At 45.7% G+C, this 20,700-nt stretch overlaps 1 protein-coding gene across 11 annotated transcripts in view; it reads right to left on the bottom strand.

Moving 5' to 3' along the window:
* MTSS1 (MTSS I-BAR domain containing 1) overlaps positions 1–20,700 on the bottom strand; it is a 157,903-nt gene that overhangs the window by 9,908 nt on the left and 127,295 nt on the right. For all 11 annotated transcript variants that reach the window (XM_053395337.1, XM_053395343.1, XM_053395338.1 and 8 more), the window contains exons 7-10: positions 9,507–9,664; positions 8,578–8,685; positions 7,764–7,861; positions 4,859–5,069 (exon numbers count right to left, since the gene is read on the bottom strand). In XM_053395337.1, the coding sequence (XP_053251312.1) occupies positions 4,859–5,069; positions 7,764–7,861; positions 8,578–8,685; positions 9,507–9,664 (575 nt within the window). The remainder of the gene's footprint in view (positions 1–4,858; positions 5,070–7,763; positions 7,862–8,577; positions 8,686–9,506; positions 9,665–20,700) is intronic.

Genomic DNA, 20,700 nt, shown 5'->3' with positions numbered 1-20,700 from the left:
AGAGGAACGAATACATTCACAGGAGGAGGAGAGAAGCAGAGTGTTAGGAGATCAGAGCAAAAATTCGATCGTTATGAACGTAGCCGGAAGCCTTCAACGCTGCAAGAGGGACAAAAGCAACAGGGTCCTAAATGGCAGAGCATTTGCTGCTTTCTAAAAAGAAGCAAACATCTATGACGCCACGTGCCAACTCCCCGCTGAGATTTCAGTTTCAATCGAAAGGGCTGATGAAATGGTGCCTTCAGAACCGCCTCGGAGCAGATCGGCGGAGCGCTGAAGCCACAGCTGCAGCGCCACAACGCAAAGGCCCTCTGGCCGTGCCTTGCCTTTGGAGGCTGGTAGTTGGGAAAACCTAGGCAGGGGTACCTAGGGAAAAGCCTATATCTGGAAACCCCACACAGATTTGTCAAGAACTGGGCCAGCAGCGGAAGACCAGCTGCTGCGCACAAAACTTTCTTGAGAAAGTAAATCCATATTTACCAGGCAGACACAGACATTTTCCATGTGGATTCCTTCATGGGAAGTTGTTCAAAGCTACCCCAATGTTTCCATACGGCCTTAAGTGAGGGGTGCTGGTGGTCAGAGAGTCCACTCACAGAGAGTCCTCGACCCAGTATACCTGAAGGAGCGTCTCCACTCCCATCTTTCTGCCCGGACGCTGAGGTCCAGTGCTGAGGGCCTTCTGGCGGTTCCCTCATTGCGAGAAGCAAAGCTACAGGGAACCAGGCAGAGGGCCTTCTCGGTAGTGGCGCCTGCCCTGTGGAACTCCCTCCCATCAGATGTCAAAGAGATAAACAACTACCAGACTTTTAGAAGACATCTGAAGGCAGCCCTCTTCAGGGAAGTTTTTAATGTGTGACATTTTAATGTATTTTTAATCTTTATTGGAAGCTGCCCAGAGTGGCTGGGGAAACCCAGCCAGATGGGCGGGGTACAAATAATAAATTACTGTTACTAGGGTTTCTGCCCTCAGTCTCCCTGTGCTGTCCGTATGTCTGTACTATCCTCCCCAAATTGGTGTTGAGACATCTGGAGAGTTGTGAGAATCTCAACACTGAAATAATAAATGGACGCTCTTCCTGTAGTGCCACAGAGAGTGGCTGGGAGAATCCCAGATCACCTAAATCCAACCTTTCCCTGGGATTCTCTCCTCTTCAGCTCAAACCTACAAACCACACATTCCAGTGCTTTTAGTTCGGCCTGGATAGCTCTGTTGGCTATAGTGTGGTGCTGATAAAGTGAGGTCCAATCCTTTGTCTGCATTGCAGGGGGCTGGAACTAGATGATTCCCTTCCAACTCCTTTGAGGAGCAGAGTGGGAAGCCTGTGGCCCTCCAGATGTTGCTGGACTACAGCTCCCATCATTCCTGGGCTACTGGCTGATGGGAACTGGGGCTCCACCTCATCTAGAGGGCCACAGGTTCCCCCTCCCCCAGCCCTGCTACAGAGTGACCCACATCAATGAGATAGCAGCGGGCTTCAAATGTATACAACAGGAGCAAAAGGCATGCACCCCCATAGAAGGTGTAGGTCAGCAAAGAATCAAGACAACAGCCCTATTAAGCATATGCAAATACAGCAATCTGCTCTACTTATTCCAAGCACAGAATTTGAAGTTTCTTCACCCAGAACGGAGACTCTTTGCTTTGTACGGGTGCACAATATCTGAGCTTCTACAGGGGGACGTCGCCCCCACCTCCCATTACAGACCTCACTATTTCATAAGAAGGAGGTTCTCAACACCTGCTCTTGGTTAAATCAAATTACAGCGGTACCTCAGGTTACAAACTTAATTCGTTCCAGAGGTCCGTTCTTAACCTGAAACCGTTCTTAACCTGAGGTACTACTTTAGCTAATGGGGCCTCCTGCTGCCGCTGTGCGATTGGGTACCTTGTAACCCAAGGTACTACTTCCGGGTTAGCGGAGTTTGTAACCCAAAGGTGTTTGTAACCCGAGTTACAAACCCAAGGTACCACTGTACTTTGGAACACAAGCTAGATTTTTGAAATGGACAGACCTAGATCAGTCACCCTTGTTTATAGGTTGCACGTGCAGAGCTGAAAGAAACTTTCATATAAACCAGGGCCTACACAAAGCAGGCCCTGTTTCTCCAACCCATACGTAACAAAATAAGGGTGGGAGGATTGCAAAAGCAAGTCCTACTCATGGAGGTGACTATAAGGGATGCAATTCATACGACAGGCTTGCACATGAGGGCTTAAACCCACTGCCTGCAAAACTTTTACACACCAAGGCTCAAGCCTTACTGACCTTTTTATAAGATATACAGGCAAGACTATTTCTGACTCTCCCTGTGGAAAAAACCCTCCTCTGTCTTTCTTGCTAGGTTAAGCCTCCCAACTGACTATGATATGGGGTAATTTGGATACGCACCAGGCCAAATTGCCTCCTTTCACCCTATCTCCTACAATTCCATGGCACAAGAAGTTGCAGCAACTGCCCATTGCGTTCTTTTGTCCCTCAGCAACAGAGAACGGAACTCACACAAAACGGGCCACTAAAAACACATAAAAAGCATCAACAGAGAAAGCAGAAAGCCACTTTCATCTATGGCTTTATAGCTACAATCAACATTCTGCTTTCAAACAATGACACACGGCAGCGCAATGTTATTTTCTCTGCCTTGCGAATAAAAACTCCAAGATGAAAGTCCGTCAGTTGGTTAAAACACACAACACATTAAACGGTTTTCTGGGTTCTGCCTGCATGAGTATCAGGACATTTAAGCAAGTCTGAAATATCCAGGGCATAAAAATGATCCCTTTTATCCTCACGCTGAAATGATGCTATGGACATCTCTCTCTCTCTGTCTCTCTAAATCAGCAGTGGGGGGTTCCTCTATTCATTAGCACATTAAGAACGCCAATTTCTCCCCACTGAGCAACAGTTTCTTTACATTCAGAAATTCACATGGAGCTAAGGTCACACGGAGAGGTCCAACTTGTGACCAGCTCCAAAACACATCATAGTTCCAAGAATTTAGTGACTCAAAAACCTGGATTGCTTACAACTGTGGTGGACCAAAACCCAATTGTGTGCTGGATCTCTTCATAAAAGCTAATGCCATGCAGAACCCACCTTGCAAAAGAAACAAGAAAAAATGCATTGCTCAGTAGGACAACTGATGGTCTGGGCCATTTCACACATTATGCAAAGTCCATGCCAGTTACGCTGCTGGCAACAGACTCAGCTTTGGCTAATCACTGATTAGTGTACCTGTGCGATACAGGTGTTGCTGTGCGGTACAGATGTTTGCAAACATACCTGATTTGCATTCACATTAATTCATTTTAGATCTTGTCTTAAGGTGTACACTAAACACGTCAGCATGTGAAGTGCTCTTTAATGTGGGCCGAATGTGGACCTGTGGACCCTGTAACTAAAGAACTCCTAGTTGGAATAGTTCCAAGTCTTTTCCAAGGGGTGTGTGGCACAGTGCTCCCTGAAGCATTTTGGTTCACTGGGCATGCAGGGAAAATTGCATGTCTGAATGCAACACTTTTGTTAAATATCCCAGCATCACACGCAAAGGCAGCTGTTCAGGGAGAAGGCTTCCAGCCTAGCCGTTTCCCATCCCTGCTAACTTTGCACCAAGAGATTTTACGACAAGCCCAAGGCGTGGTCGTGGTCTCAAAACAAGCCGTTTCTGTCAGGTATCTACAGCAACGCCACATTCTACTTCCTAAACATATGAGATCTGCTCTCAGAAGTGCTCTCATATCCTGTAAATACGGCACCACCACCCTGTTTGTAGCCCCAAAATATATGGAGAGCATCAGGCTGGAAGGAGACTGCTGAGAGGGAGCGCTAGGGAGAACATACCCTGACAGCTCGCATGTGCATTTCTCGTGTGATCAACTCGATGTGAAAGACAAGACGGGAAGATGCAAACATCTTTCCTGTAATCTGTGAAAGGGCCCCGCATTTTAGCCTTTGGCTGCAGCGGCAGGAGGCAATTGCTGGGTTTACCTCTTGGCAACTGCAAGCCAGGCTTAAGACACGATTTGCGATGGGTGAGAATTAGAAAGTAGCAGTAGTCTGCCCATAAAAGCAGGGGTGGGGAATCTCAGGCCTGGGGGCCAAATGTGACCTCCCAGGACTCTCTATCCAGCACATTAGACTCTATCCAGGTCGCACTCCTTACCATCCCCTTCACTGGTCCTATTTCACACCCTCCTTGTGTGTTTTGTGCCTGGATAGAAGGTACCCTTGACCTCTTGCTTTTCATGAATAGATGAAAGAGAAGAGGTCTGTAATCGTGTAACCTATCTGTTGTTGTTGTTTAGTCATGTCTGACTAGCATACGATGGAAAAAATTACCGTATTTTTTGCTCTATAAGACTCACTTTTTCCCTCCTAAAAAGTAAGGGGAAATGTGTGTGCGTCTTATGGAGCAAATGCAGACTGCGCAGCTATCCCAGAAGCCAGAACAGCAAGAAGGATCGCTGCTTTTGCTGCACAGCGATCCCTCTTGCTGTTCTGGCTTCTGGGATTCAGAATATTTTTTCTTAATTTTCTCCTCCAAAAACTAGGTGCATCTTGTGGTCTGGTGTGTCTTATAGAGCGAAAAATACGGTACATCCAATACTCAACCCGCTTTGGCCTCTGGCCCCACCCACCACTGACACATGGCCCCCATTAAGTCCCTCAGAAGGCAAAGCGGCCCTTGGGCTGGAAAATATTCCCCACTCCTGCAGTAGAGTAATGCAGCAGGCAGACAACCAAATAACCCGAAGCAGAAGCCACGAAAAGCACAATGAGCACAGAAGCCCTTGGAGATCTTGGGGGAGAAACGGAAGGTGCTACATGCGGGGGCAGCCGCTGCTCCCTAGGCCTACCTGGTTGAGGGCCTCTGGCGGCATGGGGGATGGCGACTTGGACTGGAAAGCGTCCTGGGACATGAAGCCGGAGTCGTGCGAGGACACGCTGGACAGCCTCATCGGCGCTTGCTGGGGCAGGTTGGAGCTGCGGTAGCGATAGTGTGAACTGGGTGAGTGAGAGTGTGAGCCGCTTGACCGTGAGTCACTACTGTTTACACTGTTCAGACTGCTGTGAGATACAAAAGGAAGAGAGACGAGGGCGGAGGGGGAGGGGGGAAGAGAAACAAAAAAGGGGGGAGGGGGAAGAGACCGCACAGGACAATTAACATTCCATGGTTCTCCAGCAGGGCATGCAGCACAAAGAATAAAAAATAAATAAATGGCACAACTAGCGGAAGGAAACTGGTAAGAGTCTTAAGGAACTGCAGTATCCTTAGGAATCGGATGGAAAATGGCAAATCGACAGCATAGCGTGGCACTAGAATGCTGCAATGAACAAGTCAGGGGCTGTTTCTGCAAAGGAAGAAGTTCCTCCAGCAGACCAGGCAGGAAAGCGGAAGGGAGCTGGTTCCCCACCCCACCCCAGGCTACCAGCATGGAATGAAACAGCTGACAACTGGGGAGGAAGCTGGGATAGCTTGGGTCGAATCGAACATTTGTTGCACGAGTGGAAGGACTTCTGCTCATGCAACAGAACTTCCCTTTCTCCTCTCACGCCACCCCAATCTGCTGCAGAGGGCTAGGGGCAACCTCAGAGCCGATCTGAAGGGGTGGGAGCACAGAAGGAGGAAGAGGAAGTTCCACTGTGTGAATGGAAGGTCTGCAAGAGCACTGACTCTGCTGGACACAATTTCTTTGTAGGCTAGGTGACTTTTACGGGTATATTTGAAATGCTGCATTGGATACCGATTAGGGCTGCCTCAAGGCGCCCGAGGTGAGAAATCCCATCAGCACCCGAACAAAAAGCTAACCAGCACGTGGAACGTTCTACTGAGAGATTCCCTGTGCAAATTCCACTGACGTGAATGGGAGTGGTAGCAAAACCACTACTGCACTCCGGTACAGATCCTGGTACTCAATGGGGCCGGGACAGGAGAGACTTCTGGCAGACTATGCACCGTGGACTGGACCTGCCTTGCCTCTCAATTCTGCTGATGCAAGCAGTGGCCTCACTCTGCTCCTGAGGTTGCCATGTCCCTTCCTCCCTATCGCCAGAAAAGGCACCCTCCCTTGGGGTTAAAAGTCTGCAGCAGAATTTTATAATTTTAAGGCAGAGGTGGGGTTTCACTGCTAACCCAAGAGGGCTGGCTACTTTCTCCTTTAAGCTTCTGCTGTTTACATAATACTACCAACTGTTGGGCTGGACCAGATGAAGACAGCAGCAGATCTTTGATGGGGGTCTCCTGAGGATTCCCTTTAAGCAGTAAATAGAGCTGGCAATCTGCTTTGCGGGAGACAAGAGGCTATACAATCCCATCGCCTGTGGAGACGATGGTCACGTGAATCTCCCATCATCTTGCCTAGTTTGCCCAGAAGACCGCTGCTGGGATTGTATGGCCAGCCATTTTCCTTGTTAAGGATATTGCATTTTGAAAAGCCTGTGCTTACCGCTGTCAATAGAAATATCTATAGATCTCCTGTCTATAGATACTGTACGTACGCATGCATGGACAGCTAGCTACGCAGGGAAATGCAAGGGGCATCTTGGTCTACCATGCCGTAGGGTGCTGCAGCTCTCCAATCCATGTGATTCGGAAGGCAAATTTGTTAAAAATAATGACAATAATAATAATAATAGCATTTAAGGCTAAAAATAAATGCAGGAGCAAGAAACATACAGCAGAACGTCTTCCTTTTGGTGGAGAAAAGGAGAGAATTAGACACCGGTGTGCCTGGCAAGGAGTGAGGGAGGAGGAGGAGGTGCATGCTGCCAAACTGTTTTAGCAGAGAGAAAACAGTTTTCATGGAAGAGGTCAAAGGGGGATCTAGATGCTCGAAACACGCAAAAATAAAAAAATTAATTCTTTTTTTTCTGAACTGCATTTCATCAGTACTGAACAGTAAAGTACTACCGAATAATTTTCAGTAAAGGATTTTACTCAAAGAAGTTGCAAGAGAAACGGGAGGCATCCAAGCAGTTTATGCTACTGAGAAATTAAGCCTGCTGTACGACTGAACAATTGTATAAACATTTACAATGTATGTGGGTTCATGAGACAGTGGCAAAGAATACCAGACCCCAAATCGACAACTGGATGGTCAGTGGCCGGTTTTCCTTTGAAGTTTTTCCCCGAGCCTCTTTGTATGGCTGTCATAACAATGCTCAACAATTCTATTTCACTCTATCAATAGCATCTCAAGAAGGAGAGGACCACAAAGAGTAGACACATCATTATTTTACAGAATTCAGACGTACCCCCAGATTCAACCATCTTAGAACACCATTATGTTGATGTGAGTCAAGACTAAAAGCTCACTGCCCGTGAATGGGTTGGGGAGAACATTTTGTCGCAGCATGGAGAAGATTGTGATTTCGAGACAAGGGTCTGAGAGGTTCTTCTTTTGTCCTGCTGCTTTTGACTGCTTGCCACTGAATCGGAACAAACATCAATCTGCAGAAAACCTAATTAACATTTGCCCCGATTCAGCAGTAAACCACAGGTTTTCTGGGGAAAGCGGCAGGATGAAAGAAAAACATGTTTAGAAATCACAGGACAAACAGCCCGTGTAGCTGAGCCCTCAAAAGGTGATGGACCTCATCAGTGCCTGGATGAACACTGAGTGGTCCTTCCTAGGTGCTTCAAACATCCTAGAGGAAAGAGCAGGATCCAAGCATATACATAAATAAATCTTACAGAAGAGTGTTTATTAGAGTAAAACATTGGGTTCCCATAGAAACAGATCATGCGCCTTTTCTGCTTACCTGCACACACTGGACTTTCTTGACATGGTGGTACTGGGAGATGATGGAGGAGTCTGATAGGACCAGCCATAATCAGAGCCTTTCAAATCTAGAATTACCTGGAGAATCGGGAGATAGCCATGCACGGTTATTTACACCAGTGAATTGGTCATTGGTGGCTTGAAACTAGCTAGCTGCTGTCAGGTCAACCAATCCTATCAGGGCATCAAGTTAAGCATATCCTACTAACACCCCAGCACACTTATTTCTAATATTACAGACTTGTTATTATCATGGTCCTTCAGTCTTTCTCTTTCTTGAAACACAGGGTTTCTCAGAGCCCTCCAGACCAGCAAAACCCTTACAAAACACAACCAGTTTTATTGAAGATTCTGCCAACCATATTCCAGTGCTGCTTGCTGAAATCTAGTGAAGCTACACTGTCACTTCCTCAACCCAGTGCCCTCCAGATGTTGTTGAGACTACAACTCCCAACATCCCTGGCCTGTACGACCAACAGTCATGGATGATGGGAGTTGTAGTCCAACAACATCTAGAGGGCACCAGGCTGGGAAAATATTAACATAGATGAAGGTTAAGGGCACAGTCTATTGGAAAGTTCTCCTCCTGAAGCCCCCACAGCCGGCCACCCCAAGAGGAGCTAGGCAAGGATGTTACCATGTTCTTGGGCAGCTGTCAATCATATCAATAGCGCTTGCATGGGGAATTATTTTCATTGGGTATTTACCTTTTGCACATATATGGAATTCTACCATTTGGGAGTTGAGTTGACACAGTAAACCCAACAGATTAGCCCTTCCTCAGTCAAACTAACCTGCTCACTTGATGGCGGCAGCTTGTGAGGGTCCATAGTGAGGCTTTTCAGATCTTCTGAGATGGTCTGCAGGTGAGTTATTTCTCCCAGCATTGAGATTTCTTCCTCCTGGAAGATTAAAAAGAAAAGAAAAAAGAAATGAAGCAGAAAATCAGCACTGGCCGTGTTACTGAGTTCTATTGCGTATGCAATTTGGGTCAACTGCAGCAAACTAGCTGCTTCATCTTACTAAGTCAAGGCATAAGCACCACTCACTTCTTTAAAAAGACACAATTTGTAAAGGTTAAAAAAAAAGGATTAGATACTTATGACTGATGCTACAGAAAAGGTCAGGCTTGCAAGCAAGATGTCAACATTCCTTCATTCTTAAACCATTTTTTTTTAAAAAAAAGCCTTCTTAGTTCTTGCCACATCGCTTTCCTTTTTTAAATAATAATTTTTATTACATTTTCTGTTTTACAATTTAAAACACTCATTTAAACACCCTTAAAATATCAATGACTTCCCTTCTTCTCTTTCCATGGTTCATTTTGCCTATCATAAATCCCTGCATATTTTACAAGAACAAGAATACATTCAGTATTCCATTATTGCACCCATCAAACCTTATTTACACTGTTGAATTGATCTTAATCCTGCCAACATTTTCAAGTGTACACAGTTCCCTCCCCCCATATATTCAATAAACGTTTTCCAATCTTCTCTAAACATATGTTCTTCTTGTTCTCTTATTCTATATGTTAAGTCTGCAAGCTGCACATATTCTGTCAGCTTAAGTTGCCATTCTTCTTTGGCTGGGACCTTGCTTGTTTTCCATTTTGGGGCTAACAAAACATGGGCCGCAGTAGTGGCATACATAAACAACCTTTTCTGAAACCTGGGAATTTCAGACTCAAAACAATGGGGGAAAGGCTCAAAACAAAACTCACAATCACAGGCCGCAGCATGGAAATGAATGAGCAGAATCTGCCCCGTTCCTCAATCAGGGCTTTCCTAACGGCCTGTTTCTCTGTTTCTTCAAGAAGTAGGTATTTATCGTTCACGTCCTGTAGGGCGCTATCTAGCTGAGGTTGGATGTCTCCTCTACCTATTCACAACGGAGAAAAAGCAAAGGTGGTTATAGGCCGAAGCTACTCCCAAGGAAGCCCATAAACATTTGTATGGCTTTGGCTATATCTGGGCTCACGTCAAGTGTGTTCACAAGGCTAGTCACTACATGCCGTCAACTCCCTTGTTGCTCCACCTCAATGGGAGTGAATCTGCCTTGAATAAGATGAATTTGCGGCTTAAATCAAGGAGCCTAGCACACCTCCTTTGGGACAAAGGGGAGGGAATGTTAATTTAACAAAGAAAACACAGTTCTTATATTTTACAGTATTAAGAACAGGCTACACAGAAGAGGTTACGCTTTCACGGAGCGGTCAAATATTGTATTTCATCAAATACGTAACAGAAGATGGAACAATTCAAGCTACAGTGACACAGACTGGGGGTCTCCACCGCTTTTTTTCAGGATACCCTGGGAATCGTTAGCAGTTTATTTGGGGTTCCTTTAACAAGAAGATCAGTAATGGTAGACAAACATAGCTTGCGCCATAACAGATTTATAGAATTATGAATGGAGAAAGTGGTTGGAGGAAGCTTTTTCTCCTTCTAGAACCTGGAACCATCCAATGAAACAAAGGTGGGAGATTCTGGAAAGACTAAAGGAAGCATTTTTTCGAATAGTGTACTGCCAGTTTATGGAATTCACTTACAGAAGGGCACAGCAAAGGCCACCAACAAAGATGGCTTCAAACTGCTCTCTATGAATTTGCCTATCAGTGGGCCAGTAGTCATGGGGGCTGCATACTACCCTCAGGAACAGAGGCAGCCTGTCTCTGAGTACCACTTGCTGGGGCAACACAAATGGGACAGTGTTGTTGAGCGCATGTCCTGCTTGTGGGCCTCCCAAGGCTACTGTGGTGGAGAGGACACGAGATTAGGTCAGCCTTTGGTCTGACCCAGCAAGGGTCTTCTGATGACGACGGCTTGCCTACCGATTACCAATCTCCTCGTATAATATGCATTACCTAGTGCACTGTTCAGAGTAACAAAGAGCCCCACAAGGCCTGCCCAATGCGCTGCATGAGATGCAGAAAGCTGCCTCACACCAGCTCACTGTATTTGCAGTATTGTCTGTTTTGACCAGCAGCGACTCATTTGACAGACGTCTTTCTCACCACCTGCTCTCTCATCTGTTCAACTGGAGACGCCAAGGTTATATATATGGCCATGCAGCTTAGAACATGCCATGGAGGAGTTTAGGGGACGGGTGTTCTCTTGGCCAGCAAACTGAAAATGGTTCCGTAAAAAGGCAGGAAGGCGGGTTCAGAGGACAGATTGAAGGTTGTGCAACACCAACTCCCTTGTCCCAAGACTCGCCAGTTCAGTAATAACCTGGCTGAGTCCCACCAAAGTTTAGTGAAAGATGTCAGGTCCAGGAGAAGCAGAAGAGGTTACTTACCCACCCCAGTTTAAAGCCAATCCAGTTTCATAAGCAAAAGTTAAAGGGGGTAACAGGAGTTGGTGTGTATATATACAAACTTTTCACGTAAAGGTATCAGGGAGGAAATCAGTTTCACAAGGGAAGTAGGGAACTTGCTTCAATTCAAGCCACTGGGTTGCAAACAAACAAGGATATTGGCGTTCAAATGTATGCACAGCTCTCATCTCCTGCCAAACTCACCACCATATTGTGCATCCGCCCCCCACAATCTTAAGTGTATTTTAAAAATTCCCCAGAAAAATATTGAACCGTTAAGGTACAGCTTGGTATCCAGGTTGATGTGCTTCATTGGCAAAAGTGACCACAAAAAGGCACCCACAAAACTGAAGCTGGCATGAGACATCAGCTGACAGAAGCAGTACATTTATTTGCCTTCAGGGTTTGGGGACTTCGTCGGAACATCAAAGTATATGTGCTGCAAAGAAAAGAAAACCAACAGCCTGGGAGCTAGCCCAGAAAGCTTACTAAGGTAAGACACTAGTTTATACCCCACCCCGCAAAAAAGCCCACCTTGACTTAAAAGTGGCTGCTCACAGCCAGTCAATTCTACACACAAAAAGCTTATTCTGTAGCGAATAACACGTGCGTAGAAAATGCTACTGCGAAGAACGGAAGTGTTAGCAAGTACAGCAAAAATTCAGTTACAGGCTAATAGTCTTTGTGAGACCAAGACTCACAGGACACAAATCACCTCAACAGCTGGCGCTGCTAAGGAGATCTTGCTGGCCCCCCAACTCCCATAAGCCCCAGCCAGAATGGCCAATGGTCAAGGTTGACGCGAGTTGCATTCCAACAAAATTTGAGGGTATTAGTTGGGAAAAGATGTAATATGGGGCCAACCCTGCCGTCTTGGCTCTCAGCCAGCGCTAGATCCATTAAGGTCTGAGATGGCAATCATGGTCTTCAATCCCATGTGTGATGCAAGAGTGCTGCCCAGATTCCTCTAGGTTCGCCGCCAACCATGCCTCCATCTCCTCTTCAATAATGACCATTTACATGGCTTCATCCCAATGGGAGGCAGGCAGAATTTATGCTGCGAATATCCCCTCACCGTGAACACATTTAACCTCCACTCCACTGAAGGCTACTAGCAAGATCGGAGCTGTGCGTCACAAGGACATACCGGCAGTTATTTTAACTACAGGAAGAAATTAAAGAGCTCAGACTCCAGTGTGTTGCCTGTTAAGTGTCTGGCTACTCAAGTGCAACTGTGCATGGCAGAAGCTTTTGTGTTCGTAATTCAGACACTAAATCGGAATTAAGCGCCTTGGACAGACTTCTGTAAGTGCTGAGAGGTGCCATATGAGTGCAGCTAGGATCTCACTGAAGCAGAAAGCTAAAACCTATGGTCTTCCTCGGCCCTCTGCTATATAGGAGGCATGCTAGGAAGATACCAGCTTCAATATCATCCCAGTAGCTACATATTGGGGGGCTCTCAAACCCTGCTCTGCAACGCCCCTTGGTAGCGCAAGTCTTAGACCAGGGGTCAGCAAGGGTTACCTCGCCTGGGCCAGTTCACTCCAGCGGAGATCACTCCATGGGCGCCTGCAATTTCCGGCATCTGCGCAGACACGATTTCCGGCGCCGCAGAAGCGAGTCCCTGGGCGGCTCGGTTTGGGGGCAGCTCCCCGTGGGCCACTTGTGGCCCGTGGACCTTAGGTTGCTAACCCCTGTCTTAGACTTTCTCTTTACTCTCCTGCCACAGTATGAAGACCGTGAAAATAACAGGAGTCATCTTTTTCTGAATGAACATTCATATATTTGAATCTCGATCGGGGAACAATCCACTCATAAATTATTAGTAGTATAATTGCACACTACCTACATTTTACTACACAGATAATGTTGCATGTGTGCGTTCTCTTCGCATTTTGTTTACCTCATATGGAAATAGACGTTGACTGGAATCTTGTTTTATTTAATTTTGTTAGCTCGGTGATTAGGGCCTTTGGGGAGAGGAAATGTGATGTAGACCGGAACTACGTCTGAATGTTGAGCAACTCTGATTTATGAGTGGATTCTTCTTTCTATTCAAATATATGAATGTTCATTCAGAAAAAAATGACTCCTGTTATTTTCGTGGTTGTTTAGATTTATAAGTGTCTAACGGTTGCCCTGGTGACACTATCTTTTGTCACATTGCATTTCGCTATGCTATCACCACCTTCCCTGTTGTGTTGTTACGGTATAAAGACGAGAACAGAAACAGCCTCTTTCTCAAACACATTCACACTGAGTTTCACAGAAAGGTTGCTTCATCAGTGCGCACACATAGCACTGCATGAATCTCATTCCATTAAAAAAAACCACAACCACCAGCCTCCTCCCTCTTCAAACTCACATTTGCCTTGAAAGCTTGGGTGTAACCCCTTAATCTTCAGGGCCAATTGGCAACCTACCGTATTTTTCGCCCTATAGGACGCATTTTCCCCCTCCAAAAATGAAGGGGAAATGTGTGTGCGTCCTATGGGGCGAATGCAGGCTTTCGCTGAAGCCTGGAGAGCGAGGCATCGGTGCGCACCGACCCCTCTCGGTCTCCAGGCTTCAGGAAGCTATCCGCAAGCCTTGCAAGCCCGGCGGGAGGTCCCGCGGGCTCGCAAGGCCAGCAGCCCGAAGCACAGGGTGCCCTCCGGAGGACGCCACGTGCTTCGCGCAGGTGTCCGCAAGCCTTGCGTGCCCGGGGGGAGTTCCCGCGGGCTCGCAAGGCTTGTCGGCAGCAGCCTGAAGCACGGGGCGCCCTCCGGAGGACGCCTCGTGCTTCTTGCAGGTGTCTGCAAGCCTTGCGAGCCCGGTGGGAGTTGCTGCCGGGCTCACAAGGCTTGCGGATAGCAGCCTGTTCTGGGGGCTGGGGCACCCCAGCCCCGCGGCTGGGGGGGGGGAATAATTTTTTTTTATTCATTTCCCCCCCGAGAAAACGAGGTGCGTCTATGGGCCAGTGCACCCTATAGGGCGAAAAATACGGTATATCCAAGTCTAAGAAGATATAGAGGCACTTGCTCCCCCTTCATCCGTTCCTTACATTTATCTCTCCTTCACCCCCCCCATTGTCTTTCCCACTATTAAAATTTAGACAGGTAATCCTCCTTGATGTTTGCTGTACTCCATCATCTATCAACCCCAACCAGCATGGACCAATGGCCAGGGACTATGGGATTTCCCTGCTGCAAACATACTGAAGATCACAACATTCGAGGATAAAACAAAAGTCATTTTCTACTCCCAACAGCCTGACTTGTCAGTTACCTCTAACTGAAAACCTCATTTCGGAACCACGTATTTCTACCCATTCTCAACACACCAAACTCATATATTTGTTATCAATCAGGGCATAACATGCAAGTGATTTTTTTTAAGGGTATGTTTTAGGGTCAAGGGGTTACAAACATGGGAATTTAGGCTCCAGACTTTAAAAAGATGTTTTGAATAGGCACATATATTTGAAATAATCCTGTTGAGAGATTGCATGTAAGTTTTCGAAAATGGAATAAATTTGATGGTGTCGCCGTTCTAACCTCAGGTCTCTTGGACATCTAAGCCCAGCACACTTGGATAAGTCTACTCAGTTCCACCACCCTCAAAGGAGTCAAGGATGGTGGCCCAGGAGCTCCTAAATTGTGGAACTCCCTCCGCAGAGAGGTGTGTCTTTCATCTTAAGTTGTACAGCTTTCACCTTATGGTGAAGACGTACCTCAGCCATTGAAAATGAATGTATTTGGCTTCCCACCTCGTTGGCTGAATTTGTATCGCTCTGCTCCTTTTGTAATGGTTTCATCTGTTTTTATTTTCGTTGTATTTTCTACAGGTGTAAACTGCCCCAGGACCTTACGGTGATGGGCGGGTAAAAAAATCTTATAAAATAAATACTGCTCAACTCCTTTACATCAATTTGCTTATAATTTGGTGGCATCAATCTGGTAGTAAGAATTGAGCTGTGATTTCGAGTCAAGTATTCCAGCTTTTTCCTAGGCTATTAAGATGTGAAGCTAATTTTCCTGCATACCCTGGAAAAGGTAGTAAAATGGGAAGGCTGAATGCCTCAAGTCAGGTCTAGAAAATAACTTGGCCACATATCATCATGATGCCCAGAAACCTGAGAAGTGTTTGAGGGCACAGCTCGTACTTAAATAATTTAATGCCAGTAAAGGTAAAGGTAAAGGGACCCTTGACCATTAGGTCCAGTTGTGACTGACTCTGGGGTTGCGGCACTCACCTCGCTTTATTGGCCGAGGGAGCCGGCGTACAGCTTCTGGGTCATGTGGCCAGCATGACTAAGCCGCTTCTGGCGAACCAGAGCAGCGCACGGAAACGCCTTTTACCTTCCCGCCAGAGCCATACCTATTTATCTACTTGCCCTTCGTGCTTTCGAACTGCTAGGCTGGCAGGAGCAGGGACCGAGCAACGGGAGGTCACCCCGTTGCAGGGATTCAGACCGCCAACCTAATATTTTCCAAACCTAGTGCATCACTATGGATTTCATGTAGCATCTGGCTGAGAAGACACCTGCTCTCGGGTGTTGAGGCCAAAAGATGCAGGAGTTTTTAATTCGAAATTAAAGTCTAGGCAGCTAGTATGAGACCAGACAACCATAAGAGGCCACAGCAAAGAATTATACCAACCAGCCACCAGGGATGCGGTGCAGCTCAGACTTACCCAGCGCCTCAGCTGTCGAGAAGGGGAGCAGGATACAAAAATTGACACAGGAGAAGGAAAATAAAATAAGTCAAAACCAGTGTTCTAAATTTCCTAGTGTTTATATACATCATTAGCAGATTGAAGAGAAGCAAAATGATCCCGTTCACGCCAAAGGTTTCTTTCCTTCTTTCACATTCCAGAGTTGCTAAGGTCAAAGTGCTAATTTCCACCCAAACAAAATCCTGCTGTACTCAAGCTGGTTTTAATTTATTTAGCTTTGTTAGAACTTCCGGTTTCTTTCATCTCAGCAGCTGGTCCTTCGAACATTTGCATGATGCAACTTGATGAATTCAATGGGGAACCAGGGGAAAGGTTAGATTTGCGATAAGAGATCTAGTGAAATAGGACACCCCCCATTTTTTAAGACATGGTTTGGAGTATCAGGAGTTGCCTGATCCCGACTCCATTTCTCCACTTCCGGGTTCAGCCCACTCTATGTCACGGTTTCGTGTAGCAAACAAATCAGGCCAACTATGGCTAGCGCTAGTATCTAAACTGTCATTTGAAAAAGCACGGTTTGAAGTGGTTTTGCAGACTATGGTTTCAAATCATAAGTTGGAGGTTAGGTGCTAACCATAGTTTGCCCAATTCAGGTGTCAGGGCACAATACGATTAGAAGAAAACTGAAAACAAGAGAAAACTGGTGTATAGGAAAGGACATTTGTACCTAAAACACTACTGTTCCTCCAAATCATGGTTTGGAGGATAATCTCAACTGACCCTTTTTACACCACTTAAGGAGTCCCCACATCCTTCTGTGCACACGTTAAGACAGGGAAGGGTGTGTTTACTGTAAGCACAAAACTCAAATTATGCAACTGGAATGTCTTATGCAAATTTGCATACATCCGCTTAGTTTAAATCGCTGCACAATTTTCATCTTTAGACAAGTGTGTGTGTGTGTGTGTGTGTGTGTGTGTGTGTGTTTCTATGTAGGTTACTTAAGAAAAATATTAAATCAGAGTAATAAAAATCACATGACACATTTGAAATCACCACATATTTTATAGCAAAGACTGGTAAACACATCCACGGGTTCTCCTCTCCAACCCTGAAATTTTCTTGAACAGAATTCGCTATAGATGCCATTCTACGTATCTTTCTCTATATATACACTAGGCATAACATTATGCAAAGCACATTATTGTGACCTTAAAAATACCTATGTGCTACAGAAGATCCACTCTCCAGCAGCGTGACACAGAGGTGTGTGACATCTGTAGATACTTGCGACATACAAGTAATCTCAAACATTTCCAATGCAGCAGATGAATTCCCCAAACGTGCCAAAATCTCCTAATTTAATTCTGTGCCCCATAGGAGTTGCAGTCCCTCTGTAAAACATCCCTCAAGCTCCTTCTAGTTGTTTTTTTTAATGGATATATAAACAGCTAACAAGCAATATTTTTCAGAACAAAATGTTTTAATGCTAAAATCTGTTGGATGAAATAGTTGTCTTTGAGATAGTTGAAATAGTTGTCTTTGAGAAGTGGAAAAACTGCCCAAGCAAGTGCCTATGGAACAGAAATTTCTAGAGACCAACAATCAAAAAATGGGGAGACACAGTGACAACACATCTTATTCTAAGGTCCAGAGAGTGCAAAAATCATCATGTCAATTTCAGGATTACCTTTTGCTGCTGAACGTGGTTTGCCATTTTTTAAAATATACCATTTATTGATGGGTTGGGCTATCAAACTGTTAATAAGCCAATGTTACGTTACACATTTGCAAAAATGGTTGCAAAAAAATAAAATAAAAGATTCACGAAAATGGTTGAAGTAACGGACACAATGTTTTCTAACTGGAAATGGTATTTAGCTATAGATACAGGCCCAAGACGACTGAAAGGCTTGCTGAGCTGTTGGAAAACAAGTATCAAAATAGACACAAATACAATATAGTGCAGTAGACCATGGTGAACTGTAATACATTCCCAATCTGTAATGGGAAATTCGCTTTTCTTAAGAAAAAGGCACCACCTAACCTATTTCATACACTCAGTTCAGAATCCTGGGTACATAAATCACACCACTACCTCATGGCTTTCGTGTAATCTTAATTTTTGAATGGGCAGCAAAATTAAAATTTGAAATGCCTGCATACTTAGAGAATACATCAAACAAATCCAACATGATTTTTAAAATGAAGTGATGCAATCAAACTTTACTCTCAAGGGCTATCGACACCTTTAACATCCAAGGACACTTCCACTCAACAGTTTATTGTGGAACTTGGTGCTGCTACTGCATGCAAGTTTTCCGAAATGTCCACACAATCTTGTAATTATCAAACCGCCACCCAATTTCTTCCACCATCCAGATTTACTGTTTCCGATTTGTTTTTTTGTTTTTTTTTTAAATTAATTGATTTTCAGCGAAAACAGTACATGGGAATCAAATGGGAATATGGGATTAAATTTTGATGCATGTGTGAACAGCAGAACCCACAATCAAGGAAGTGCCTACAATCCAAACCATTTTCCAGTATGGCTTTGGGCTGTTTTACCATGAGAGAAATGTAAAAGTACTGACATTGCACCTTCACTCTAATAAAACAGGGAGTTTCAGCAGTGTGCCTCTGTTTTGTTTTGTTTGTAACATCTTTATCGTAAGCTGCGTTGGGAGAGCTTGCCCCAAAAGCTGGTGGAGGCACTACTAGTAGTAGGGGAACCTGGGTCACATCACAAAACCAAGTTAAAACAGCTTGTGTGTGGACCACTGTATAAATCCCCCCCTTGCATATTTTCCATACACGTGGAGGGACAAACAGAAGGGACACATTTCCACTCTAAAGGAGCCACCGTGCGTGTACAGATATGCCAGACAAAGAGACTACAAGAAACAAGAGATAGCTGGACAAAGAAGAAAACGTAGTTTCCAAATTTTGGCAAGGTTACATCTCGATAGCACAAGACACGTGGCGTGTGGTCAGTGGACTAGGGGGACAAGGCTAGTACCCTACATGTATCCGGTAAATCAGAGTATTAACGCCTTATGCCTCCTTCGCAAAGCCCATCCCATCATCCAAGGTCCACAGAATGGAAGATGGCAAGTTCCCCAAGGATGTGCTCTACGGGGAGCTGGCTCCAGGCCAGTTGGCAGACCAACTCTGCACTACAAAGATGTCTGCAAACGGGACATGAAGGCTGGCGACATCAACCTCATCGTGTGGGAATACCCTGCAGAAGACTGAAGGCCTGGACCTGTCAGGTAGGTCTTGCATCCACGGCAGCGACCAGAGGAGGATTGACTGCTAGGATGGAGCGCAGAGAGAAGAAACACTACGATGCACCTACAGAAGAACAACTGGACGCCTTTGTTTGGCCCCATCCTCAATGAAAACATGTCTGTCCCAGTCTCTACAGCCATGGCAGGTGCTGTAATCTTCCAACCGTTTGACTTCACCCCCAAAGGCACACTCCTCCATTGTCTCCTGAGACAGACAAGGGGCCAACCTTGATGGCCAAGAGCAGCTATCCTGCTCTCAGTGCCACACACCAACCCTGGGGTGGACTTAGCATTTGAAAGAGACTGTTCAGAACAGTGTCTAAGCATGGGTAGGCAAACCAAGGCCCGGATCCGGCCCAATCGCCTTCTAAATCCGGCCCGCGGACAGTCCGGGAATCAGTGTGTTTTTACATGAGTAGAATGTGTCCTTTTATTTAAAATGCATCTCTGGGTTTATTTGTGGGGCCTGCCTGGTGTTTTTACATGAGTAGAATGTGTCCTTTTATTTAAAATGCATCTCTGGGTTATTCGTTCATCCCCCCCCCCAAAATATAGTCCGGTCCCCCACAAGGTCTGAGGGGCAGTGGACCGGCTCCCTGCTGAAAAAAGTTTGCTGACTCCTGGTCTAAGTGTTATGGTAATGATTCTCTTTTCTATTCCTATTGTGACTCCAGAATTGGCTGGGAGCGCAAGACATAATAGGGGGACCAATTTTACAGGATGAAGGGGTCATGGTGTTGGATAGGTAGACACACACACCCATAAACACATACTCGCACCAGAACTCTGAACAAATATTGAAATTATTTCAGTGCGAAGGCCAATGCACTTATACAGTGATTAAAATGCATCAGCAGCTTACAGCTATAGAAATCCATCAGTGGGAGGAAGTAGTCCTATCGCTTACCCAAATTTCCTCCTACTCAGCACAAATAAATGTGTATCACAACAGTCAACACGACAGCAGTTAAGTGTGGGAGTTATGCTGTTTAGGGATGGAATTCACAATGGCTGGGAACAGACAACATTTCCCAATTTACTTGCCATAAGGCAGTTCGCTTTCCAGTTAATTTTTGCAGTGTTATAATCCACTGAGCGCAATTCAGTGCACAGCCAATTTGATGGAAAGGAAAGCGTCCATTTTTAGAACCCTCTGGCACCCAGCAATTTTAATAGTTGCAACAAAAGCATTTTCATAAGAGGCACATGCCCATTCAGTAATGCAATGCTTCTGAATGGAGGGCTGGGCCCCAACGGTGTGTGCAAAACCAGCAGGTGGGTCCTGCTATTGCATATTCCATACGCGGGGCAAGCTGGTTCTGCATCGAACCATCTCCAACTGTGGCTCAGGGCCTCAACTGGGATAGTGGCAGTGGAAGAGAGAGGTTGCAAGTTCTAGCAATCCCACACTGATAGGGAAGCTGTCCAGCAGAGCTGCCACATAAGGAGGGAAGCTTTTTGAGCCTTGCTGCAAATTTCCCTGCGCGCCCCTGTGGTCTGGAGAACAGAGAGGGCATAAGCAGTATGGAGCAGGCTATACAGTCATACCTCATGTTGCATCCACTTCAGGTTGCGTTTTTTCAGGTTGCGGACTGCCGAAACCAAGAAGTACTGGAACGGGTTACTTCCGGGTTTCGGCAGTCGTGCATGCAC

This window comes from Podarcis raffonei, chromosome 7, assembly GCF_027172205.1.
Source record: "Podarcis raffonei isolate rPodRaf1 chromosome 7, rPodRaf1.pri, whole genome shotgun sequence".
In the NCBI taxonomy this organism is placed as follows: Eukaryota; Metazoa; Chordata; class Lepidosauria; order Squamata; family Lacertidae; genus Podarcis; species Podarcis raffonei.
This window is presented reverse-complemented; position numbering and strand designations above follow the sequence as displayed.